This window comes from Hydra vulgaris, chromosome 11 (assembly GCF_038396675.1).
Source record: "Hydra vulgaris chromosome 11, alternate assembly HydraT2T_AEP".
Lineage (NCBI taxonomy): Eukaryota > Metazoa > Cnidaria > Hydrozoa > Anthoathecata > Hydridae > Hydra > Hydra vulgaris.
The window spans coordinates 53,830,001-53,852,424 of NC_088930.1; the positions used below are offsets into that span (position 1 = coordinate 53,830,001).

Consider the following 22,424-nt stretch of genomic DNA (forward strand, 5'->3'; position numbering starts at 1 on the left):
TATAATTGATAGCTTTCATCATTGTTGCAATATAATTGATAGCTTTTATCACTGTTGCAATATAATTGATAGCATTCATCACTGTTGCAATATAATCGTTAAATAGTAAAATAATTGAAGTTGATTTTTGTTTAGATTAGTTATTTTTGTTATTTATTTCGATTATATTTAATCAACTACTCATGAAGTAAAGTTTTGTTATTATTGTTATCTTTATTTTGAAATTTTCAAAAAATGTGTTTTTTAATGTTTTGGGTTTATTGTCAATTAGCACTGGGTGTCCCTATCCCATTATCATTTTTCTCAACTAATGTAATTATTTTTATACTTTTTTCAACTATTACTTTTATTTCATATTTTCAGAAAAATCATAAGTTTCCATAATTTTTTCAGACTGTTTTTAGTAAGAAGGATCCATATCTATATTTTTAGTAACAAGATTCATATTAAGAATGGTAACAGAAGTGGAGGTCCATTTTTCACTCTTGTAATTGTTTTTTTAACTACTTTCAAATGTGTGTTTTTGTTATTTTTTAGTGTTTTTATTTTTTGGTAATATTTTTATCTTAGCTATTATAGTGAAAAAAATTCATTCGTTTGCCTACTGCTTTGCGGTAAGGGATCATCCATAAAATATATCACACAATTTTTGACTCTTTTTAACCTTAGAGCGTGATGTAATTTATGAACGACCCCTAAGGGGGTTTGCATTAGTACAAAATTGTATCTTTCATTTATCAGTTTGTAATTGCTTTTTTTAAACATAATAATTCTCATGTTTAAAAAACATATCATAATATTCTTTTTTGGCTGAGTTTAAAATAGCGTCAGTTACCTTTTTTAATTTACTGCTTAAGTTGCACTTATAATGTAAATGTGCAAGTAGCATATTTAATACTATTAAGACATTACTTTTAGTAATTGTTTTTATTTAACATGATACTTAAAAAAGTATAAGCAAAAACATGAATATTACAATATTTACTTTAATCAGTTATAAAAAACTATTTAATATATTTAATCATGCTGACTATAAAACATGCTGTTTTTTAAAAGTGTATAAAATTGTTATTGTGAAAAGCTATGTAAAACAAAAAAAAAACAATAGTGTGAAGTTGATTTGTCAATATAAAAAGCTTGTGTTATTATAAAAGAACTTTGCTACATTGTTTTATTGCTATTTTATACAGTTTATAACATTAAAAATATCAAACATATTTAAAATAAAACAAAGTAAATAGATAGAATTAATCTAATTAAGAAACTAGAATTGATGATAACATTATCATAAAACTTTCCTTAGTATTATAGTATATAGTATATATAGTTCCTTAGTACTATAGTTTATAGTATAGTAGTCTTAGTATATGCTATTTATTAGTAGTCTTAGTATATGCTAAGTATGCTATTTAACAAGTCTTAAAAAATTTTTTTCCTCCATAAATGTTAGCATATGCTTTATTTTAATTATTAAAAATTTTTTTTTGAACAAAATTAGAATAATTTCTTTTTTTTTTCAATTTAAATTTTCTATAATTTAGTTTTTATTTCACTTGTTTAATGTTTGCAATAAAATGTTTGCAATAAAATGTTTCTACTTTTTAGACTATTTTCAAATACAAAAACCATGAAACCTTTACAAAAAATATTACACTATTAAAAATGTTTACGATTTAAACCTTTCTTCCTCAATTGCAATATCTTCTAAATCTGATATTGTTACTGTAGCTAGATCTGTTTGATTTTCAGGAATGATCCTTGCTATGCCACTGGGTATTACAGACTTTGCTGCAGTTTCCATTATATTAAATTTAAAAATATTTTTGGCAAGAATTAAAATTCTTTTAAACTTAAAAATTTTTTTTTTAATTTTAAATTCAATATTATTTGAATAAGAGAATTTTAGAAGACTTCTCTTGTTCAAAAAGATTTTTTTTTTTAAATAAATTCCTGAAAACAACTTGCATATTTATAGAAAATAATTTATCTTGATATCGCAATAAATAAAATGAAAATTTTAAAAAAGTGGTATTGCATTTTTCATATTCTATTCAAAATTTCTTGTTAAAAGAAATTTTGAATAGAATATTCAAAATTTCTTAGCTAGAAGCTTATTATGTGTTAACATATAAGATAAAATAAATAGAAATATTTATATGGCTAACTTTCATGTGTTAACAACATATAAGATAAAAATAGAAAAATGGTTGCTTTGATTTAGTTTATAGGTAAATTTACTGTGGTGTATGTTATCCATTTAGTAAATTACACTAAATTTAACTTTAAAATAAAAGTAGGATATTACTTGTTTTCATGCAGAGGTTAAAATTAAAACTCAAAAATGCTTTATGTTAAATGAAAACATCCGCATAAGAGAGCAAATGATCATACTTCTATTTAAAAGTTTAATTTAGCATGACGTACCTAATGAATGACCTCTAATAAAAACCTCAGACAAAAACATATATTTTTTAGAGCACCCAAAAAAAATTCTAAATTAAAAATAAATAAAAAAAAAAAAAAAAACAAATAAAAAATAATAAGAAAACAAAAAAAAACAAAAAAATTGCAAAAAAATGTACTTTTTTAACTAAATACTAAAATAAAGTTAATAAAAAACAAATTGCGAAGATGTGAAAAACAATCGTGATTCATGATACACTTAATTCAAGCCCTGATATGTGAATACTCACATATATTGGTACACAAATATTCACCATAAATTGGTACACAAATTCAACTTTTTAATCATTGTTTCAAAACACATTATAATACAGAAGTATTTTATATTTTTGTTTGTTTAATACTATATATAACTGCTATATAAATACTATGTATATAGTGACTGGTGACAAGTATAATAATTGCAGAAATTAATATTTAAAAAGAAAAAAAAAATTGTATAAATTTATCTATTTACTAGTGTTACCTAGCAACTTTAACTGATTTTGGTTGGTACACATCTAGTGTTTTCAACAGTTGTTGCATAGTATTGCCAGTATCAACTATATCCTATAAAATAAAAAGTTGAACAAAAATAATTTTCTTTGAAATGACAGATCTGTGAAGCTTTCTTAAACCAGAATTTTTCATTTTATCTAGGAACTGAGAGAATTGTGAAGTTTTTATTTTTAACATTATTAAAACGATCATCATTAACTAGGAAATCTTCTTCAACATTTTTTTAATAAATGTTTTATGCAAGGGTAATTATACAAAGATATTTGTATATACAGTGGTGTGCAAAAGTTTCTTAACAGTAAAAATTTGTGCTCTAATTTATGATAAAAAATATTTAAGATTTTTAATTCATTGTGAGATATTAGAATGAAGATATATATGGAATAGAATATAGGAAACTGAACAATACAATTAAAAAAATATCATTGATACTGATTTTCATTTTTAATGAATAGGTATTTATTATAGCTGTTAGATTTATGATTTATGTTACAAAATTTTTTAGCACTTTGTGCTATGCGAAAAATGATTAGTCCACATGTTTTTAGATTATTTATGTTAATATTGGTAGCCATACTCTTTGCAGCCAAACAAGGTTGGAGCATTGACATATTACTATTAAGTTTATCAGGGTAATAACCAGATAAACTTAATAATAGTATATAATATTGAAAAAATTATGAGGGTAACACCCTTAACCCTGTTAAATTATTATTGTATTATTATTGTATTCTGTAAATCATTATTAGTGATAATTTTATTACTATTTTTTGTATTTATTAGCAAGGATTATGTCTAAAAATAATAGGCTTAATAATTTCTGAAGTCCAGTACTTTTTTCCCCCCCCAAAAAATTTTAAATTTGGAAAACATTGTTTGAGCTCCTAGATTACTGAATTTGAGCTTCATAATACAGGAAAAGAAATGAATATGAATTCTAAATGAATGAATATGAAAGCAAATGAATATTTTACTAAAAACATCTTTTTTGGGATTTTTCTATAAGATTGAACTGTTCAAATTTAATTATTCAAAAAAGGAACAATAAATAAAGACTGAATTAAAGAAAGCAATTTAAAAAAAATCCAGTAAAGAAAGTCATACATACCTCAACAATTAAAACATTCTAAACAAACAAAGAAAAACATATAAACATAAAAAATAAATAATTAGTAAAGAAACAAGTGTAAACATTTATAACCTTTCCTTTGAGTGATTCCAAACCATCAACTCCCATAATTTTTAACTCTCCACTTTCTTCATTCTAAGATTTTAAAAGCAAATGAAAATTAAAAAGTGACGAAGATGAAGTAAAATATCACTAACAAAACTGTCAATAACTGACAGAGAAAAAAAGAGGTAAACAAATCATAAAATTTTAAATGCAACTCACTGTATAACTTTTTAATCTTAAGAAATCTAAACCAATTTGAAACGATCTTCCTAAAATTTATATTTTATCACTTAAAAGAAAAAGTTTAAGTTAACATATAAATTAAATACTTAAAAGAAAAAGTTTAAGTTAACATATCAATTTAATAAAAATAGTAAAAGATTATTTTACTCAAATTTTGTGATTGAAAAAAGTGATTGAAAAGTCTGACAAAAAATTTAAACTTTTCAAGAAACTTTGTTAATTAACCTTAAACTTACATAAGTTTTATTTACTTTATTAGCTTCCATAATATTAAGAAACATTAATTTAAAAAAAATCAAAATCTGATTTTTTAAAAATCTTTAATTTATTAGAGTAATTTAATGTTACTTCGCATATCACTCAATCTCGCCGACGATCTTTGATTGCTTATATGTCCGTTAACACACACGCTACATCATCACAAAGACATTTATTTAGAGCAGCAACCTTTATCAGCATCATAACAACCAACCTTTATCAGCATCATAACAACCAACCTTTATCAGCATCATAACAACCAACCTTTATCAGCATCATAACAACCAACCTTTATCAGCATCATAACAACCAACCTTTATCAGCATCATAACAACCAACCTTAGAGGAACCGTAAATAAAGAATTATCACTTTAGGAAAATTTGTTGATTTTTGCTAAGTTTTTTGCTACTTAATTTGCCGAATTCAATCCAGCTAATGCAAATCTACTGAGTTAATTAGTTATTGTGCATTTTAGATTATAATTTTATTTTGTTCTCCACATTTTATTCTCTAATTGTTATAACATTTACAATCGTTTGAAATAGTAGAATATGCATAAAGTTGTTTTCTGCTCAACCTCCCAAATTAACTTAATCTCGCCCACAGAATAAATATATTATCGCCCAATGCATTCAACCTTGCCCTAAATGTAACATGCTGTATAAATTCTCGCTGGTGGACAAGAATTTATGCAGCATGTTACATTAAGACATATTTATGAGATTTAACTCTTTCGCTACCAGCAGTTTAAAAAAGAATACCTTTCGCCATGACTCCTATTATTTTTTGATTAAATTAAGATGACATATTTAAAAAATAATCCAAATTCAAAATCATAAAATGTAAAGGACATATTAAGGACTTCATGTTTTTGATTGCTTACAAAGAAGTATATTTTATATGTATTTTTGTTATATATACTATTGAGGAAATTATTCTATAAATTAATTACCCTTAATTCAACATTGTCATTATTGTAAAATTGAACCCCAAATTTACTTGGTGCTTTGACAAAAATTGATGATATCCACGTTAATGTATATTTGATTGCCTTCAAAACAATACGCTTCCTATGTGTATTGTTCTCAACAACATGTCAAAAAATATATCTGAACATCAAAATCAAGCATTAACAAAAGAAAAAGAAGTTACTGAAATCAATTGTTCTTTGGTTAGTATTAGACTATTTTATTTTTGCTAATACTACTGCTAATACAATAAAAATCTAATACAATAAAAATTTGCTAATACAATAAAAATCATTATTTAAAACTTTAGCTAACAACTTTGATGCTCATATTTTATGTACAAATTGATAAAAATTCCAAATGAAGTATAAAATTTACTAACTTGCATTTCAATAGTATTATTTATTGTTTTCTTAGGAATTCCAATCATCAATTGTTCAAGAAAATAATTTTTCAGACTTGGATGCTTCTATGGATGCTGGAAAGGTTGCTACTCTACTAGAACAGCTACAAAATGGTACTGAAGAAGATAACACAATTCACTGTTTGCTACAAATATTTTTATAGCAACTGCAACTTTTAATAAATTTTAAAGTAATTTAAAGTCTTTAAAATTATTTAAATATTAGTACTTTTATTGAATATATGTTTTTATATATGTGCAGGTGATGGAGATGATGATGTCTTGGCATATCCTAAAGCCACCGCACAAAAAAAGATAGCGGACAGACAAAGTCAGCTAAAATACTTTGTTTTAACTTCTCAAGAAGGATACTCAGCAAAGCTGAAATATCACCAGGACAAAATCGAAAAGGAAAGAGAAAAATGCGAAAAAAAACAACTGCGACTTATCAATGCTGCTAAGCGACTCAAAGAAAAAGAAGAAAAAAAAGTATTGGCTGAGAAAAGAAAATTAGAAAATCATGCTAACAAGTCTACAGCAACAACAAAAAAAGAAGTTCAATTTACTATCATCTTTATTGCAACCATGGGTTGGTCCCGAGAACAATACTGACTAATATGTACTAAATATTTAAAAATCTTTTTCATATAATAAAAAATGCATACAATTTCGTATTATATATATAAACTTTTTTATTATTTTTATTTAAGAATACTCTAATGGTCTTATCACAAAGCACTACCACTAGGGCATAAGCATTTAATGAGTTGGTTCCCTATTTCGAGCCTAACTGATAACATATAATTGCTTCAAACAGTATTCGAACTCGCAACCCTTGTATTACAAATCCCATCCAGATCCAGGTCAGAATCTAGGGATAGTAAACAACCAGGGCTATAGCTGGGGCCAGGTTTGATAACACATAGCCGCAACCGGGGATGAGTTTATGATCAGTGCTGCATTAATATTGATAGATCCTATAAAAATGTTATTTTTAATTGAAATTTATGATATGAGTTATAATTAAAAACATTACTTTTATAGGATCTATCAATATAAATGCAACCCCGGTCACAAACTCAGCCGGGACTGCATTAAAATTGATAGATCCTATAAAATATTGTTTTTAAATAAAATTCATATCATAATTTTGATTAAAGATAACATTTTTATAGGATCTATAAATATTAATGCAGCCCTGATCATAAACCTGGCCCTGGGAATGGCTATGTGTTATCAAACCTAGCCCTTGCCCTGGTCGCTTACTATCTAGGGAGGGATGAAAGTTCGCATTCATAAAAACCCCATGGCTTTTTACTTTTCTAATTAAAATAGTGAAATTAAGCATACAAATTAACTAACGAGATTTAATCTCACCAACCTGTATATAACATCACCCTTGGCGAGTATAAGTTCTTTTTAAAAGGCACACAGTGGGCGACTTTAAACCAACATGGTGAGATTGAGTTCAAGTAGGTGAGATTCAGTGCTTTTGACACAGTACAGTTTTAAATGGTAATGCTAAACACTTTTACAAAGTCTACAATAGTCTGCATAGTTTTGTAGCTGAAAGACTAAGCTATCGAATGATGTATTGTGCAGCAGTGTAGGTTTATAAAATGCCTTTCATTTTTGTCCTTCCAATACATTCACATTCTTTTTGCTTCCAATAGATAGTTTTACTACTAATAATAAAATGCATGAAGCACCTGCATCTGCTTGTATCTTCTATAAAGTTCTGATGGACATCAATCACAACTACTATTTTATCTCGATACAAAATGACCATTTTGGCACACCCTGAATATTTGGGATCCTAATATTGAAAAAAAATTCCCATCAAATCCTTTTAACCAACGATTGTGTATATTATAATGTTCTCATATTACCAAAAATTGAAATCATAGTTAGAAATCCAACAGATATATTTTAATTTGGATATTTTGTGCAGAAAGTTAAATTTGACTGTTATTTAATGATAGATATCACCTCTTAAAAATAAAGCATTTTACAAATTTTTATTTATCATAAAAATAATTGATCACACTAAATTATGTATAGGTACTTATAAATCAGCCAAGTGATAAAAATTTTCCAACCTGTTCAATTTCGACTCCATTGTTGTAAAAACCATCAGAAAGCAAACAGCAGAGTGATTGTTTGACCTCCAAAATTGCCAAAACCGATGGAAAAGAGACGTCCTCAACAATTCAATGAAGGCCAAACTAGTTCACAAACTCCTGCAGCTGAAAAAAGGTGCACAACTTGCTTATCTGTGCTTGCTCGCCAACATCTTTATCATTGTACACAAGAAAAACGCTATGAAAACCTCAGAGAACTTGCACTGGTAGACCCAATAAGTGCAGAGCAAATTGCATCCACTGTGATTTCAGGCAAAGATGCATCACCAAAAAGAACAGTTTGGATCAGCCAACCACAAGGAATGCAATTGGCTTTCAGAAAAGGTAAATGTACAATAATATTTTTCCCAATTATTATTTTAATATGATTGGCATTACAAAATGTAAATAATATAATTCTAATTTATGTAATTTTTAGAGTCATGCTGCACAGCAACACTTTCCTGATCCTTTTGAGAATTCAAAACATGGTTTCAATGCAAGAGAATACAGGGATTTTATACACTGGAATGAGGAAACTTGGATCTTGAAACCAACTATCAGCAAAAATAGCTGCATTGATCACCACAAGATCTGCATCATGGCTCTTGTGGTGGCTCTTTCTCGAAAGTGAATTTAAGCTTAACAGACTCAAAGCTCAATGAGTCTGAGCCACATAGCCCTCTTCAAAAGTCAGTCAAACTTTGGTCACAAGAAGGCCACAAAAGCACAGGGGTTAAGCAACTGATTGTGGCGATTTGCAGAAAACACACAAAAAAACTTTAAAAATGTCAAGATAATTTTTAAACTGATAGTTGGGGACAAAGCTTGCTCTCTCAGCTCCTTGGTTATCTTGTGTGACATGAGGCTTGGAAACATAATTTCATAGTAACAAACACCCATGTTGTTGGTGTGAAATTGTCTTCAAAACTCACTGCATGTGGAAAACTTTGCACCTTTGGAAGCATTAGACAGCAATACCAGAGTTTTGCTTAATCTGGAGGTGATTTGAAAAATGCCAAAACTTTCTTTAACGCTGTTCATCCTCCTTTGCTTCTTTTTCATGATTAAAAAGTTGTTTTAGAAGTACTTCCTCACATACAACTTCATTTACTTCTTGGTAAGGTCAATCCCATTGTGGAAAACCTGGTACAAAAATAGATGAAAGCCATGGATTGGCTTCAATCTATTCACATTTCCCTTCAACCCTACCACGGTGGCCATTGTAGTGGCCACTGTGGTAAGGTTGAATGAATTTTTAATAAAGTTAGAAATCAAACATATATCAGGTGATACATGTTTTACAACAGTTAATGCAACTAATAATGAATAACGCTGGACTTCGGACCACATAGGTGATTTTCATGCTGAAATGTACCTTGCATGTGTCTACGATAATGAGTCGAGGGTATCAATTCCTTAAATTTTTTTGATAGCAGGAAATTTAAATATAATTTCCCTGAATCCCAGGAATAAATCCTTTCTTAAACAAATATATAAACACGAGATTAACTTTTAATAACATTCATTTTTAAAATGTTATTTTATTTCAAATTTGTATACCTTAGGGTGGAGTGATTTAAAAAATTTTTAATTCCTCGCTATATTCTAAATTCTTGAAAATCCTAATATTGTTGAAATTTTTTCAAAAAAAGCAGAATAATATGCTGATTTGGAAAATAATATTTGTTTTTATTTGAAGGAATAAAAACAAATATTATTTCAATTTATTCTTTAAAATTTTTAAATAAAACAGGGGTTTTAGGTATATTTTTGCAAATATTTTTTTTGTTAAAATTTTTTTTTTAATAAAATTATTATTTATAAAACATGCATTTTTTACTGCTTTTTTTGAGTCCAAGGGTTGATATGGTTTAGAAGAAGAACAATTCAAAAAAATTTTTTTGCTATGAAAAACGCAGGCGAAAAGACAAATGTTGGGTTCCTGTTGTAAATGTTTTAGCAATAGTAAATACTCTGGTTGCACAATGTCAATCAGCAAGAAGCTTTCAAATTTCTGAGCAACTTTTTTTTGAGTTCAAGTTTATTCATATGTTAAAAAAAAACCCTTTTATTTATATCTTTATTTTAAAATCCACTTTTAAACTCCTTATTTTAAAAAGAACAAATAAAAAAATTTTCACATTAAAATGTTCATCAATTTTAAAGATATTGACATTTTAAGGCTTAAGGTGTTTTTTTAAGGGGATATAACTTCTTTAATTTTTAATTCAAATCACATTCTCTTGTGTCTTCGGTTTTATTTGCTTTATTAATATTGAAATTTTCTTTAAAGTATTTTTTTTTGTTTGTAATTTTGAAGTCCAAAATGGCCAAAAATAATTATTTTTGTAAAATAATTTATTTTTTTTTACTATTAAAAAATATTGAAAACTTGACAAAGTTTTATATGATTTATTGCCTTTTTCAACTTTTTCAAATTTAAAACTTTTCAATGTTTTAAATTTTAAAACAATTAAGAATATTTTAAAGGTTCTAAAGCTTAAAGAGTATAATATATAAATACTCAATACTTACAAAAACTATGAAAAAAGCCTTTATTTAAAAAGCCAAAGTTTCTCAATAAATCATATAAAAACTTTAATATCAAATATTTTAAACATTTGCAATTTTTAAGTTAGCCATCTTTAAATTGTTTGTTAATTTAAATCTTTTAATGCAAATGTAATAAAAAATTTTCAAAGGGCAAAAAACAAAAACTCTGCTTCTAGTTCAGCAGCTGATGCCTATTGGAATGAAGTAGTCACTGAAGGCAGCATCCAAATAATCTTGCCTCCATAACATCAAATTACAACCACAAAAGGCTTGAAATACCCTATTGCCTTTAAAACATTCTGCATCAAAAAAAAAGAAAAAGAAAAAGTGCTGGAGTGAAAGTTTCCATTGTTTATCATCATATCCAGAGTTAACAACTCTGGAAAAAACAATAAAATCAGAAGCATTATCAAGGTAGCATACTGTAACAATAATTAAAAACCTTTACAAATAATAACTTCAGATCAATGAATTAATTTTTAAGTAACTAAGAAACCAAGTAACTTATGTCTACATAAAAACTTCAGATCAATGAAAGAATTTTTAAGTAACTAAGACACCAAGTAACTTATGGCTACAAGTACTTTAGGATCAAAGAGTAATTTAGGGTCAAAAAATAGTCCCAAAACAAAAAGTCATTAAAAGTATATTCAACAAATTCTAGAGTAGATTTTATTTGTTTTTATAACTTGAAAACATACCAGAGCTGCAGTTTATGGCACCTATATAATTCATTAGGTCTTGGCTGAAACGAAAACCACCTTTTAATATACAGAGCAGGATCATGGACTCTCCTTCAAATCCTTCATGGATATCACGAGCCATGCGTTCAATTCTAAAAAAAAAGCTTACAAAAGTAACATCCTCATTTAGAAAAATGTCATTCTATTTTTAAAAGAAACAAACAAACAAAAAATTATTATAAAGACTTAATAAGCTTTAATAAATAACCTATCAGCAATTAGTCCATGTGGAATAAGAATTGAGCCAATTGAATCTTCATAATGGCGAGGAACGCTAAAATGGTCTACAGAATATAAATGACCATTGTCCTCAACCTATACGATAAATAAAATCAAATAAACAACTATGAAACTAGTAAACATTAACTTTCAAGCAATAATTTTTAAAAAATAATTTAATTACTATTGGTAAAAATAAGTTAAAAAAAAAACAAATTAAATTTATTTAACAAAATACCTTAACAAAGCAAACAACAACAACAAAAATAAAACTTAATATTAAGTAAAAATAAACTCAAAAGAAAAATTTAATAAAAAATTATTACTAATAGATGTACGAATAGATGATACATTTTCCATATAAACTCAAGCAAACTCTAATGTACAAATCCTCTACTTTTGTAGAGGAGTTTTCAAGTTAACAAGTTACTTATACAAACATAACTTTATAGTTCATTAACAAATATATGGACCAAGACTATATTAATAATTATTTATGTGACACAATGGGTAGATTTTAAGTATTTATGTGACACAATGGGTAGACTTTAAGTAGTTTATGTGACACAATGGGTAGATGACAAATGTAGCCGTCAAGTTACCTAGACATGGGAGATGTGATAATAAAAACGGATTGTAGATGGTGTCATTGAATAAAAAATTAAAATCATAAGAAAATATTAAATGAGTGGTAAGATTTGAAGTAGAACAAAGTATAGATCCTCGGGGGACATGGGGAGAAACAACTAACACTCTAGGCACTCAGTGATCTACACAGTGTGTAGATCATAAGCAACAAAGAACGATATTTGATTTGCTGATGTTAGAAACTGTTAATGTCTACAGGTGTGATGGTATAGTGCATTAGTATGTTTGGTTCGGTCGTCTGGTATGGTCTTGTAATGTTTTCGTCTAGTTTCAAATCGGATGAATAGAAAGCTAAACATACTCACTTCTTTCACTTATGGGCAAGCACATCAGAGCCAGGCATAAGACGTACAGAATGGATTTCAATTGATTGAAGACAAACATTAGTCACTGTAGGCCACAAGCCACCACTCTTAGCCAAAAAAGCTACGACTTTGTACTGGTGTGAAATAATGTGCTATGAAGTGAGATTTTAGATTCAATCTCCTAGCCAGCGAGTGCTCATCTGACGTGCATTGTGGAGCTTCCAAATAAATGTGTGCGTGAGTGCCAGCTCAATAACCTAATGACCTTATCATTAGGTAATTGAGCGCTATGACTACATCCAGCGGGAAAACCATTTGTCCATTACATAATTATGCCCATTTTATTGTTGTGGTGTACATTGGAAGAAGTCGGGGATCACCAGCCACAAAAAATATATAACTGTTTACGTAACACAATGATTGAAAAGTGACCAAAGGAGCTGTCCAGTTATGTAGACCTGGGAGATGTTATAATAGAATCACATTGTAGATGATGTCATTGGGTAAGAATCAGAAATAAATGTAAAGATTATTTATTAGTAATAAAATTTCATGACTCAGGGAGAGGGGGCCATAGCTTATGCACTAGCCATTTTAAGCAAATAATAAAATAATTGCCTTTAAGTTAACAAGTCTATATAAATCAGCTGGTGTAATAATGGCTCATATGACTAAAAATATTGTGTAACATAAAACAATAAAATAAAATAAGTACATAATAAAATTGTAAGAAAAATTATAATAAATAATAGTAGGGACAGTATATAAAGAAAGAAAAAAATAAATAAATAAAAATAAAGTTTGCACCCCCCATTCAAGGTTCTAACACTGTATCTTAAGTTTATGACACAGCACGCTAATCCACCATGCTATAGTGTTGGTATGCATTTTTCTAAATAGGCTTATAAATGTGGTACAATTCATGCATGTCAATTCAACACCAACCATTTCTATACTTATTCCTTATTTTTTAGTAAGCGGTAGAAAATATTCAATATTTTTTAGTAAGTGGTAGAAAATATTCAATATTTTTTAGTTAGCGGTAGAAAAAAACCAAAATGTTTTTTTTTTAAAAACTGATCAATATTCCAAATTTTTATTATTGTATGTGTACAGTCATTCCCCCCCCCCCCCCCAATCTTAAATTATATGTAAAATTAAAGTATTAAAGTAAAATTATATGTGTTGGGATCATTACGTCTCCTTATCCATGTAGTCCTGTCATGCATTAGCCTTGATCGCTGATTTAAATTTCTAGTCACGCTATAGAGGCTGCATGCACAAATTTACTATCATAGATATGAGAGATAAATCATGTTGTACAAAACTCCACTCTTCCTCTCACAAAACCATGACAACCGAAAAAAGTGTCAATGACCACAAGTTTCAGTTTCGCAACCAATAGGGAGGTGAATTTCATAAATTCAATGCCCTATTACTCTTGTGTTTGCTATAATGGAGCTACTAATTTTTAAACAATGTTCTCTCTTAACTCCTTAACTCAGAAACATGAACATTTTTAAACAAGGACGCTGTGCAGAGAAACAGATTGAGCACAGTAATTTCTGAGGGCGCAAGGCAAATTACAATAGCAACCTCTTGATTGTGAGCCAAACATTTTACCACTAATCTACAACCACATTATATTTATGGTGCCCAAGGGGACTCCTTCAACTATAAATGATGTTAATTAATTGCATTGAATTAAAAATATGTTCAGAATGTTTATGACTAAGAAAAATCACAATGAAATTGTTATGCCAACTGATTTATTTGAAGTTGGTAAAACAATATAAATGTTGCAAACTAGTTTTTATACTAACGTGTTCAACATGTCAATTATCGCCAACCTTGTAAATTATTGTCATCAGTTAAAAAGTGTTCATAATCAGGATGATTATGAACACTTTTTAAGCACTTTTGAAACATAGAAGAAAACTATTAGCATAATCACTATCATTATTTTAACAGAACATTATACTATCATTATAACAGCTTCATTATGCTATCTATCATTATACTATCTTTCTGGAAAAGTCCTAGGCCTGATCAACACTATGCATTAAATATCCTAATTTTCTTATTTTATATTATCATATTTGTATTTTTAAAACAGGGTGAGAATAATAATTAGGTGATCACCCTACTGTTCATAGTCATTCTTGTTGGCGGTACATGTTGAAAACTTGTAGCAGATGTAAAATTTTCAAATCCTGTAGAATAGACAGATAAGCATAAGTATCATTTTCACCAACAAAGCTTGTCCTTGTGAAGTGTATACAAGTTTCCAACATGTTCTCTCATTGAATAGGTGGAAATGTTGCAAACTTGCTTGCACATAACGTTTGTATTTAATTTTTTAAGATTGTATGTACTTCACAAGAACAAGTGTAGTTAACTGTAGCCTAAATTTATTGCTTAAAAAAACTTTATTCACTCCCAGGCTGTGAATAAAATTTAACAATTTTTTTTTACATATAGTGTTTTGCTAGTGGTTTTGTGTTGAATTTTGCAGTTTATAGCATAAACTTTACAATATAAAAATCAAATATTAACATAAAATGACAGGTCTAAAATGCTTTGCAGGCATACAGGCAATTGAGAGAAGAGAAAACATATTAAATAACTAGTAAGCTCTTGTACTTTGATATATAGTTATTAGAATAATTTTTATTTCCTTTATAAATATTTAACTAATTTGCCCTAATATTTTAATATTATTATATATTATACATTTATATAATAATAATATTTTTTAACCCGACACCGCATACATTTTTTCCCAGATTTATAAGATTTTCCATTAACTTATCAGATTGCAGATCTCATGAACCAAAAAACCATTTATGTGCTTTAAATCCCCGGTTTTATTAGTATATTTTCTTAGAAAAACTAAACATAGGCGCATTTATTTAAATTTACACTATAAAATTCTGTTTGTTTCTTTAAATTTACAATATGCAGTGCCGGGTTAATATTTAACTCGCTCTATGGTTAAAAAAAAAAAAATTAACAACTTGCTACAAAAAATAATTGATTGGTTATTCTTAATACCACTTTGTATATAAATGCAGTGTATACAAGAGTATTTACAGTATAAAAGTTGCAATTTGTTAATAATAAAGCATTTACATGTTAAAATCAGACTTATTAGCTTTAAAATAAGTTATTTAAAAAAAAACCTAAATATATTTGGGGTATATAAATTAATAATGTATGTATTATATACTTTGATCAAATTGAAATGTGTAAAGCACTTTTTAAGAAAGTTTTTTTAAAATCTATAGAAAATTGTTTACAATAAAAATATAAAATAGATAATTATTTCTTTTTGATTACAAACATAAAAAGAAAATAATATTAAGAACAACATTAAATAACTCTGATATTAATTATATTAGCATATATTTTAATGATACATTATAATTTTTTAAAACAATTTCCATCTTTTCAAACAGTTAGTTCCCTAGTTTATAAATAATGAAAACATCTTTTTAAATGATGACAGCCATTAAAAATATTTAAAACAACGAGCAATGGAAGGAAGCATAAACCATCTGGATAAGCCATTCAGAATATCATCCACAAACATACTAGAGCAAAGACATATAGCAATGCATCTATGCTTCAAACATTGTTAGATCCCCTAAACTCTAAATAAGTGATAAGCATTCTGGTAACAGACACAACAATTAAACTATTCAAATTACAATAATTTAATAAATAAATTATTGTGCATATAAGATTATAAGTATATATGCATAACTATCATTATGCATATATTCTTATAAGTAACACATGCTTTTTTGCAGTGATATTTTTGAAAAAAAACTACTAAGTAAGAACAAACAATTGCTTAATTTACATATTGATAGGGAACCATCCATTTTAAACATTTTTTATTTGTAATTTTTTAAGGCTTGCAGTGGCTGGTTTACTCAGTGGTTTAACTCAGTAATCTACTTTTTTCAAATAATTTTTCTTTGTGTGTATTTGAAATTATTTTTGCTTCATGTTTTTCTAAATATCTTGCAGCATTTTAGGCCTTCTACTAAATGCTTTTTTGCTTTTTAAGTTTTTTTCTTAATTTTCATAGCAATACCTGACTTCAATTTAGCTGCCTGCAGCTTTTTTGTAAATGAATTTTGCTAATTTAAATAATAGTTTCTTATACAACTTGTGTTTTGAGAGTCAGGAACTTGAAAAAATAACATATTAAATAATGTTACACGACAACTTGAACTAAGTTGTTGTATATTTTCCAACTTAATAGCAACAACGTCTTAGTCGTTATTAAGTTAGAAAATCAGTCTCCTTTATCATATAAACACTATATGCGCGCTTTTAATTTTCATTAAGCTATTTTTTTAAAACTTTGTAGTATAATTTAGAAATTAGTAAACACGAAATTTTTGCTGGACAGTTTCGTATTAATTCAAAGTTTTAGAGCTTTAATAACTTTCCTTTTAAACTAATATTAGGAGGATTTTTTTATGTTTGATTAATTAATTAATTACCATATGTTATTTCCTCATTATTATGTTAATATATATCTTAATCATTATATTATTAATTTTTTTACATACACTAACCTTAATAAATTTTGGAGACGGCATGACCTGAAGGATCTGAGAATGTCCTAGCCAGCAAAAACCCTTTCAAACTCGGCAGTTCAACAAGAAGTAAATTAAGGACTAGACTAGAGTTATCAATATGAAAAGAACTTTTTTTGTTTGTTTAACCAATTTGCAGAACAAATGTAAAATGGTAAAAAATCCCTCTTTACAAATTAAAAGAGGATTTCAAACTAAGGTGACCAGGCGTCTTGGTTTTCCGGGATCATTCGATTTCCGTTGTTCGGTACATTATCACGGCGCACAGTGACTCAAAACAACAAAAACATGGTAATAAACCCCTCACAACTTTTCTATAAATTAAGTGTCCTTTTTTAAATAATATTAAATTGCAATTTTTTTTTTTTCAAAAGTATAAATAATTTTTTCCTAAAACTTTTTTTTTGCATTTTATAGTAAAAAGATGTGAAAAAATTTGTTATTATTTTCAAAGAAATCTAAAAAATGTGAGATTTTTATTTAACTAAAATAGAGTACTTTTAATTTAAATAAAAGCGTATATTTATTTTGAAGATAATCTTTTGGCTCTATATATAGAGACTGGAATTACCGAAAAACGGTTCCTTCGGTAAATTTCGGTTCCTAATTTGATAAGGAACCGATAACTTCGGTTCTTTTCGATTCCTTATTTTAGGCAAGATTCGAAATTTCGGTAAACTTCGATTCCTTATTTTAAGAAAGAATCGAAATTACGGTAAATTTCGATTCCGATTCTGATAAAGAACCGATAACTTCGGTTCTTTTCGATTCCTAATTTTAGGCAATAATCGAAATTACCGTAAATTTTGGTTTCAATTTCGGTTCTTAGCGGGAAATATCGCAAAAAATCGAAAATGCTACAAAGAATCGAAATTGTTACTAAGAATTGAAAAACTTGAATTTTTTTAATTTTTATTTTCAAAAATACAGTTGAAATACAGTTGAAAAATACAGTTATTTTAAAACACTATCAGTGAGATCAGTGAAACTGTCTTTGCTGCCCTTGCGACTACTACTAGCACTGCTATAAGCTACGCTAGTAGAACTATCACTAGCTTCAGTATTAAATAAATCTTTAGATGCATCATATAAAGGGTTTTTTTTCATTGGTGATTTTTTCATTGGTGATTCAAGTACAAGTTTCCTTTTTTTAGCTCTTTGTAGTAGACTTTGAGACTGTGATTCATTTGGTTTCAAAAAACTTTTCATTTTTGTCTGTTTAGTTTATTGGGTTTGTGTAGATGGAGATGGTTGAGGTTGAGTCTGAGAAGGTGATGGTAGAGGTTGAGTCTGCGAAGTTGATGGTAGAGGTTGATCTTGAGAGGTGGATGGTAGAGGTTGAGACTGATAGCCTGGTTCACCAGGGCATTTTTTGTCCCAGGACCTTATTTTTGATTTGACTAGTGGAAAGTTTTCTTTTATGAACATTATTTTTTGAAGGGTCTCTGGCTTCATATTGTGTCTTTTATCACTAATAATATTTCCTCCTAATGAAAATAGCCTTTCTGAAGAGCATGAAGTCACTGGTGGACACAAGTATTTCCTTGCCATAGCAGCTAGTAATGGCAGTTCCTTTTGATTGACCTTCCACCATTCCAAAACCTTCACATCCTTAGCTGGCTTTTGCATAGACAAGTACCTCTTAAAAAAGAATCGAAAAAATATTTATAAGTATCGGAAATATTTATAAGAATCGAAATTTTTATTAATAAAAATGAATATCTACCTTTAGAGGAGGCTCTGATGGTCCTGCCAAAGTTGATGCATCATTTCCATCATTTTCCATGGCCATTCTCTCAAAATCATCCATATCTTCATCTAAGTTTGACTGTGCAGAAGGTAATGAAGCCTCATAAGCCTCATTGTATTCTCTGGTAGTTGGATGATTGTCTTCCAGTTGGTCTATTATTCCATCTAAATGATCTTTGTTGCCCTTGATTAATGTGATAGAATAACCTCTATAAAATGGATCAAACACACTTGCAAGATTAAAGTCATTAACTTCAGTGCCTTAATCTGGAATCCTAGTTTCCAAGTATTCTATAAACCTGGTCATTGCATCTTTAGCAATTCTTGAACCTGGAAAAGAAAAAAATATATAAATAATCAAAATTGCATAATTTGTTGATAATTATTCGAAAAGAATCTAAAGAATCGAAAGAATCGAAATTTGATAATTATCGAAATTATTAGTAAGAATCGAAAGAATCACAAAAAAATATTTTTTACCTGAAGTATTTTGTGTAACTGTCCTATGGCACATAGTAATCAATGAAAAGAGGTGTTGCTGGATCTTGTGAACTGTAGGTGTTTTATCTGAGGACCAAATCTCTGAGTATTCTTGACATTTTGCCAAGAAAGGATGAAGTTCTGCAATTACTTGAAAATCTTCATCAATTGGTATAAGTATTGTCAAGTTTGCATTCAGGCTGTTATCTCTGACAGACTTCAAACCTTGCTCATTTCTTAACACTGACTTGAACAGCATTGCATTTGAATTCCATCTTGTTTACACTGGTTGGATTAGCTTGATTGGATTACACCCTAGAGATTCACATTCTTGTTTGATTTCATACCAATCCTTAGTGCTTTGATGTGTCCTTTGAGCAAGTCTCTTGCACTTATCAACAATTACCTTAACCTCACCATTTTCTAAAGTGTCTTTCAAACAATTGTTCAACATGTGATCAACACACACCAATTGCTTGTCCAATAAAGTTGATAAACTGACAGCTGCCTTCATGTTAGCTGCACCATCAGTCACACATGTTCTTTCTAGGTCAGGCCTTGCCAAGACTTCATATTTTGAAATCATAGTGTCTAATCCTTTGGCAAGTAAAGGACCTGTTTTCCTATTTAAATGAGTCTGGCAGTCCAAACTGTACTTTTCCAACTCTGTTTTCCAACTCTGTTCCAACTTTCCAATCACTGTTGATGTAATGGAGTGTGAGAGACTCAAAAGGATCACCATTTTTTGCAGTCCAACCATCTGATGTAAAAGCTACACTTACACATTCTGGTACTTCTTCCTCAAGTTGATTGGTTATTGCCTTTTCAACATTATGATGAATCATGTCAAGCTTTGTTGTAGCAAGTATTTTTGGTGTTTTTATGATTGGTTTTGGTGCCAAATAGTTCAAGAGCAACTTCATTCCTGGAGTTTCCACAATATTGAAAGGAAGATTTGACATGATGTAGGCCAGAGTGAGAACTGTATCAAAATCAAGCTGACAGATGCTTTGTGAATCCCATTTAGTTATCTGAAATAATAAAAAAAATGTAAAATATCGAAAGGAATCGAAATTATCGAAATTACCGCAAGGAATCGAAATTACGTTAAACAAGACCTGACAACCTAATATATATGGGTAAGTTGTTGCAGTTTCTAGAGACAGTGCTAATCACTCTATCTATTAAAACAAAGAAGTTTAAAGTTAAAAGCCTCTAAAGTTTTGAAACGTTTGAAAAACACGTGTTTACTAAATCTACATGCACGTGTTAGGTGACAGGTCAAATCAAAAACTTTAAACCTCAATAACTTTGTTAATATTGAGTTTAGAGCAAAAAGGACATTAATTTGGAATCATTGAATTGTTGTCTAGTGTGGAAATTTAACTTTTTATTAATTTACAGAGTTATTAAACTTTAAAGTGTATTATAAATTTGGAAAAGGGCTCAAAAGTTTCTAATTGAATATAAAAATAGATTTCTAACATTAGTTTCATCAAAATCAAGCCCGAATTGGTAAATTGAGAAAAAAAATATTTTCTGCATGGCCCAAACGGCGCCCAAAAGATCCGAGTTTTTTTTGAAGAAATATTTTTTCTCAATTTACCAATTTGGGCTTGATTTTGATTCGAATATTTACAAATAAAAACGGTAAAATGTTATAAAAACGATTATTTAAGCTACTAAAAAATTACAATATTTTTCTCACCTTAACATACTCATCCAGAGTTACTTGAAGTTTTTCATGACCACCTTGCTGACTGGATGGTGGAGACTTTTTACTAAGGTTATTCACCCTTTTTTTACTAGTGGTTGTGGCTGGAAAGAAACCTCTCAAACTTGAAGATCTATCAAGCTCCTTTTCAACTTCCTCCCTGTCAGCAGCCAGTTGCACTACCTTGTCATTCTTTGCCTTAAGATAAGCTTTGGCTTGAATGGGATGTTGAGATCTGTATAAAAAAAGATTTAAATTAAATAATTATAGGGATAGGAATCGAAATTATCGAAATAATTAAAAATATTGAAAAGAATCGAAAAAATTAAAATAACTCCTATAGATGGCGCTATATTAAATTAAATGTAACAAACAATATTACTGTTAGCTGTTACTGTATAATAAATAATAATCAGTGCTTATGTTTATTTAATTATTCAGAACTATTGTTATTTTTTTATTTTTTTATAAAGTAAATCTTTACTTAATATTAACTTAAATTGCAAAAATTCTGAAAATATTAAAAAGAATCAAAATTACCGAAAAAATTGAAAAAATATTACTTACCCTAAATGTTTACTCATTCCTGATGTACTTCCATGGCAGCAAGTTAACACTGCTTGACATTGATTACAACTTGATTTATAAGTTTTCTTTTTGGTGACAGAATTCACTGTCACCTCTGGTAGTTTGGTAAAGTAATTCCAAATTGCATTATTAACTTGAGACACTGTTGTAAATTGTAATGTTGTTGTTGTTTGTAAGAGTTGTTTGTGAAACAATAAATTGTAACTGATTAGATTTTCACAAAACCCCACTATTTATACTGGTAAAGGGGAATCCCTTAGGGGAGGGAAATTAAATTTGAATGAATTTGAATTTAATTTCGCACGCCATTATTAAAACGTATTTGTAATAAAAACGATTCTTTACAATAAAAACGATTTTTTAATTAATAATTGAAATTTACCGTTTTTATTACAAAGAATCGAAATTACCGAAATAATTGAAAATATTGAAAAGAATCGAAAATATTGATTATAACGGAAGTATATTATTAAAAAAAAAGATGAGTAATCAATTTACGGTTCTTTTCGATTCCTATTCTGATAAAGAACCGATAACTTCGGTTCTTTGCGATTCCTATTCTGATAAAGAACCGAAACCTTCGATTCCTTTCGATTCCCCGAAAAATACCGAAGAACCGAAGAACCGAAGAACCGTTTTTCGGGAACTTCAGTCCTTATCTATATATTTCAAATTTACTAA

The 22,424-nt window shown here is 28.4% G+C and overlaps 2 protein-coding genes across 2 annotated transcripts in view; both read right to left on the reverse strand.

Annotated features, from left to right (window-relative positions):
• Positions 1–17,407, reverse strand: part of LOC100202398 (hypoxanthine-guanine phosphoribosyltransferase) — a 19,707-nt gene extending 2,300 nt beyond the window's left edge. The window contains exons 1-7 of the mRNA XM_065809209.1: positions 17,192–17,407; positions 11,636–11,742; positions 11,386–11,519; positions 4,355–4,404; positions 4,163–4,225; positions 4,070–4,087; positions 2,930–3,012 (exon numbers count right to left, since the gene is read on the reverse strand). Coding sequence (XP_065665281.1) covers positions 2,930–3,012; positions 4,070–4,087; positions 4,163–4,225; positions 4,355–4,404; positions 11,386–11,519; positions 11,636–11,742; positions 17,192–17,215 — 479 coding nt within the window. The 5' untranslated portion in view covers positions 17,216–17,407. The remainder of the gene's footprint in view (positions 1–2,929; positions 3,013–4,069; positions 4,088–4,162; positions 4,226–4,354; positions 4,405–11,385; positions 11,520–11,635; positions 11,743–17,191) is intronic.
• A 700-nt stretch (positions 17,408–18,107) lies between these two features.
• LOC105846379 (uncharacterized) lies at positions 18,108–21,946 on the reverse strand. The gene is made up of 5 exons (XM_065809210.1): positions 21,723–21,946; positions 21,150–21,390; positions 19,442–20,472; positions 18,939–19,291; positions 18,108–18,853 (listed from the first exon to the last, which is right to left on the reverse strand). Exons 1-3 carry the CDS (start codon positions 21,737–21,739, stop codon positions 20,065–20,067), a joined length of 666 nt encoding a protein of 221 aa, XP_065665282.1. The 5' UTR covers positions 21,740–21,946; the 3' UTR covers positions 18,108–18,853; positions 18,939–19,291; positions 19,442–20,064.
• Positions 21,947–22,424: the final 478 nt, after the last annotated feature.

Bases quoted from the DNA above. Each gene is read 5' to 3' on its own strand.
- LOC105846379 (XM_065809210.1), bottom strand. The intron at 20,473-21,149 runs GTGAGAAAAATA...TTATTATTTCAG, and splicing joins CTCTGGATGAGTATGTTAAG to ATAACTAAATGGGATTCACA.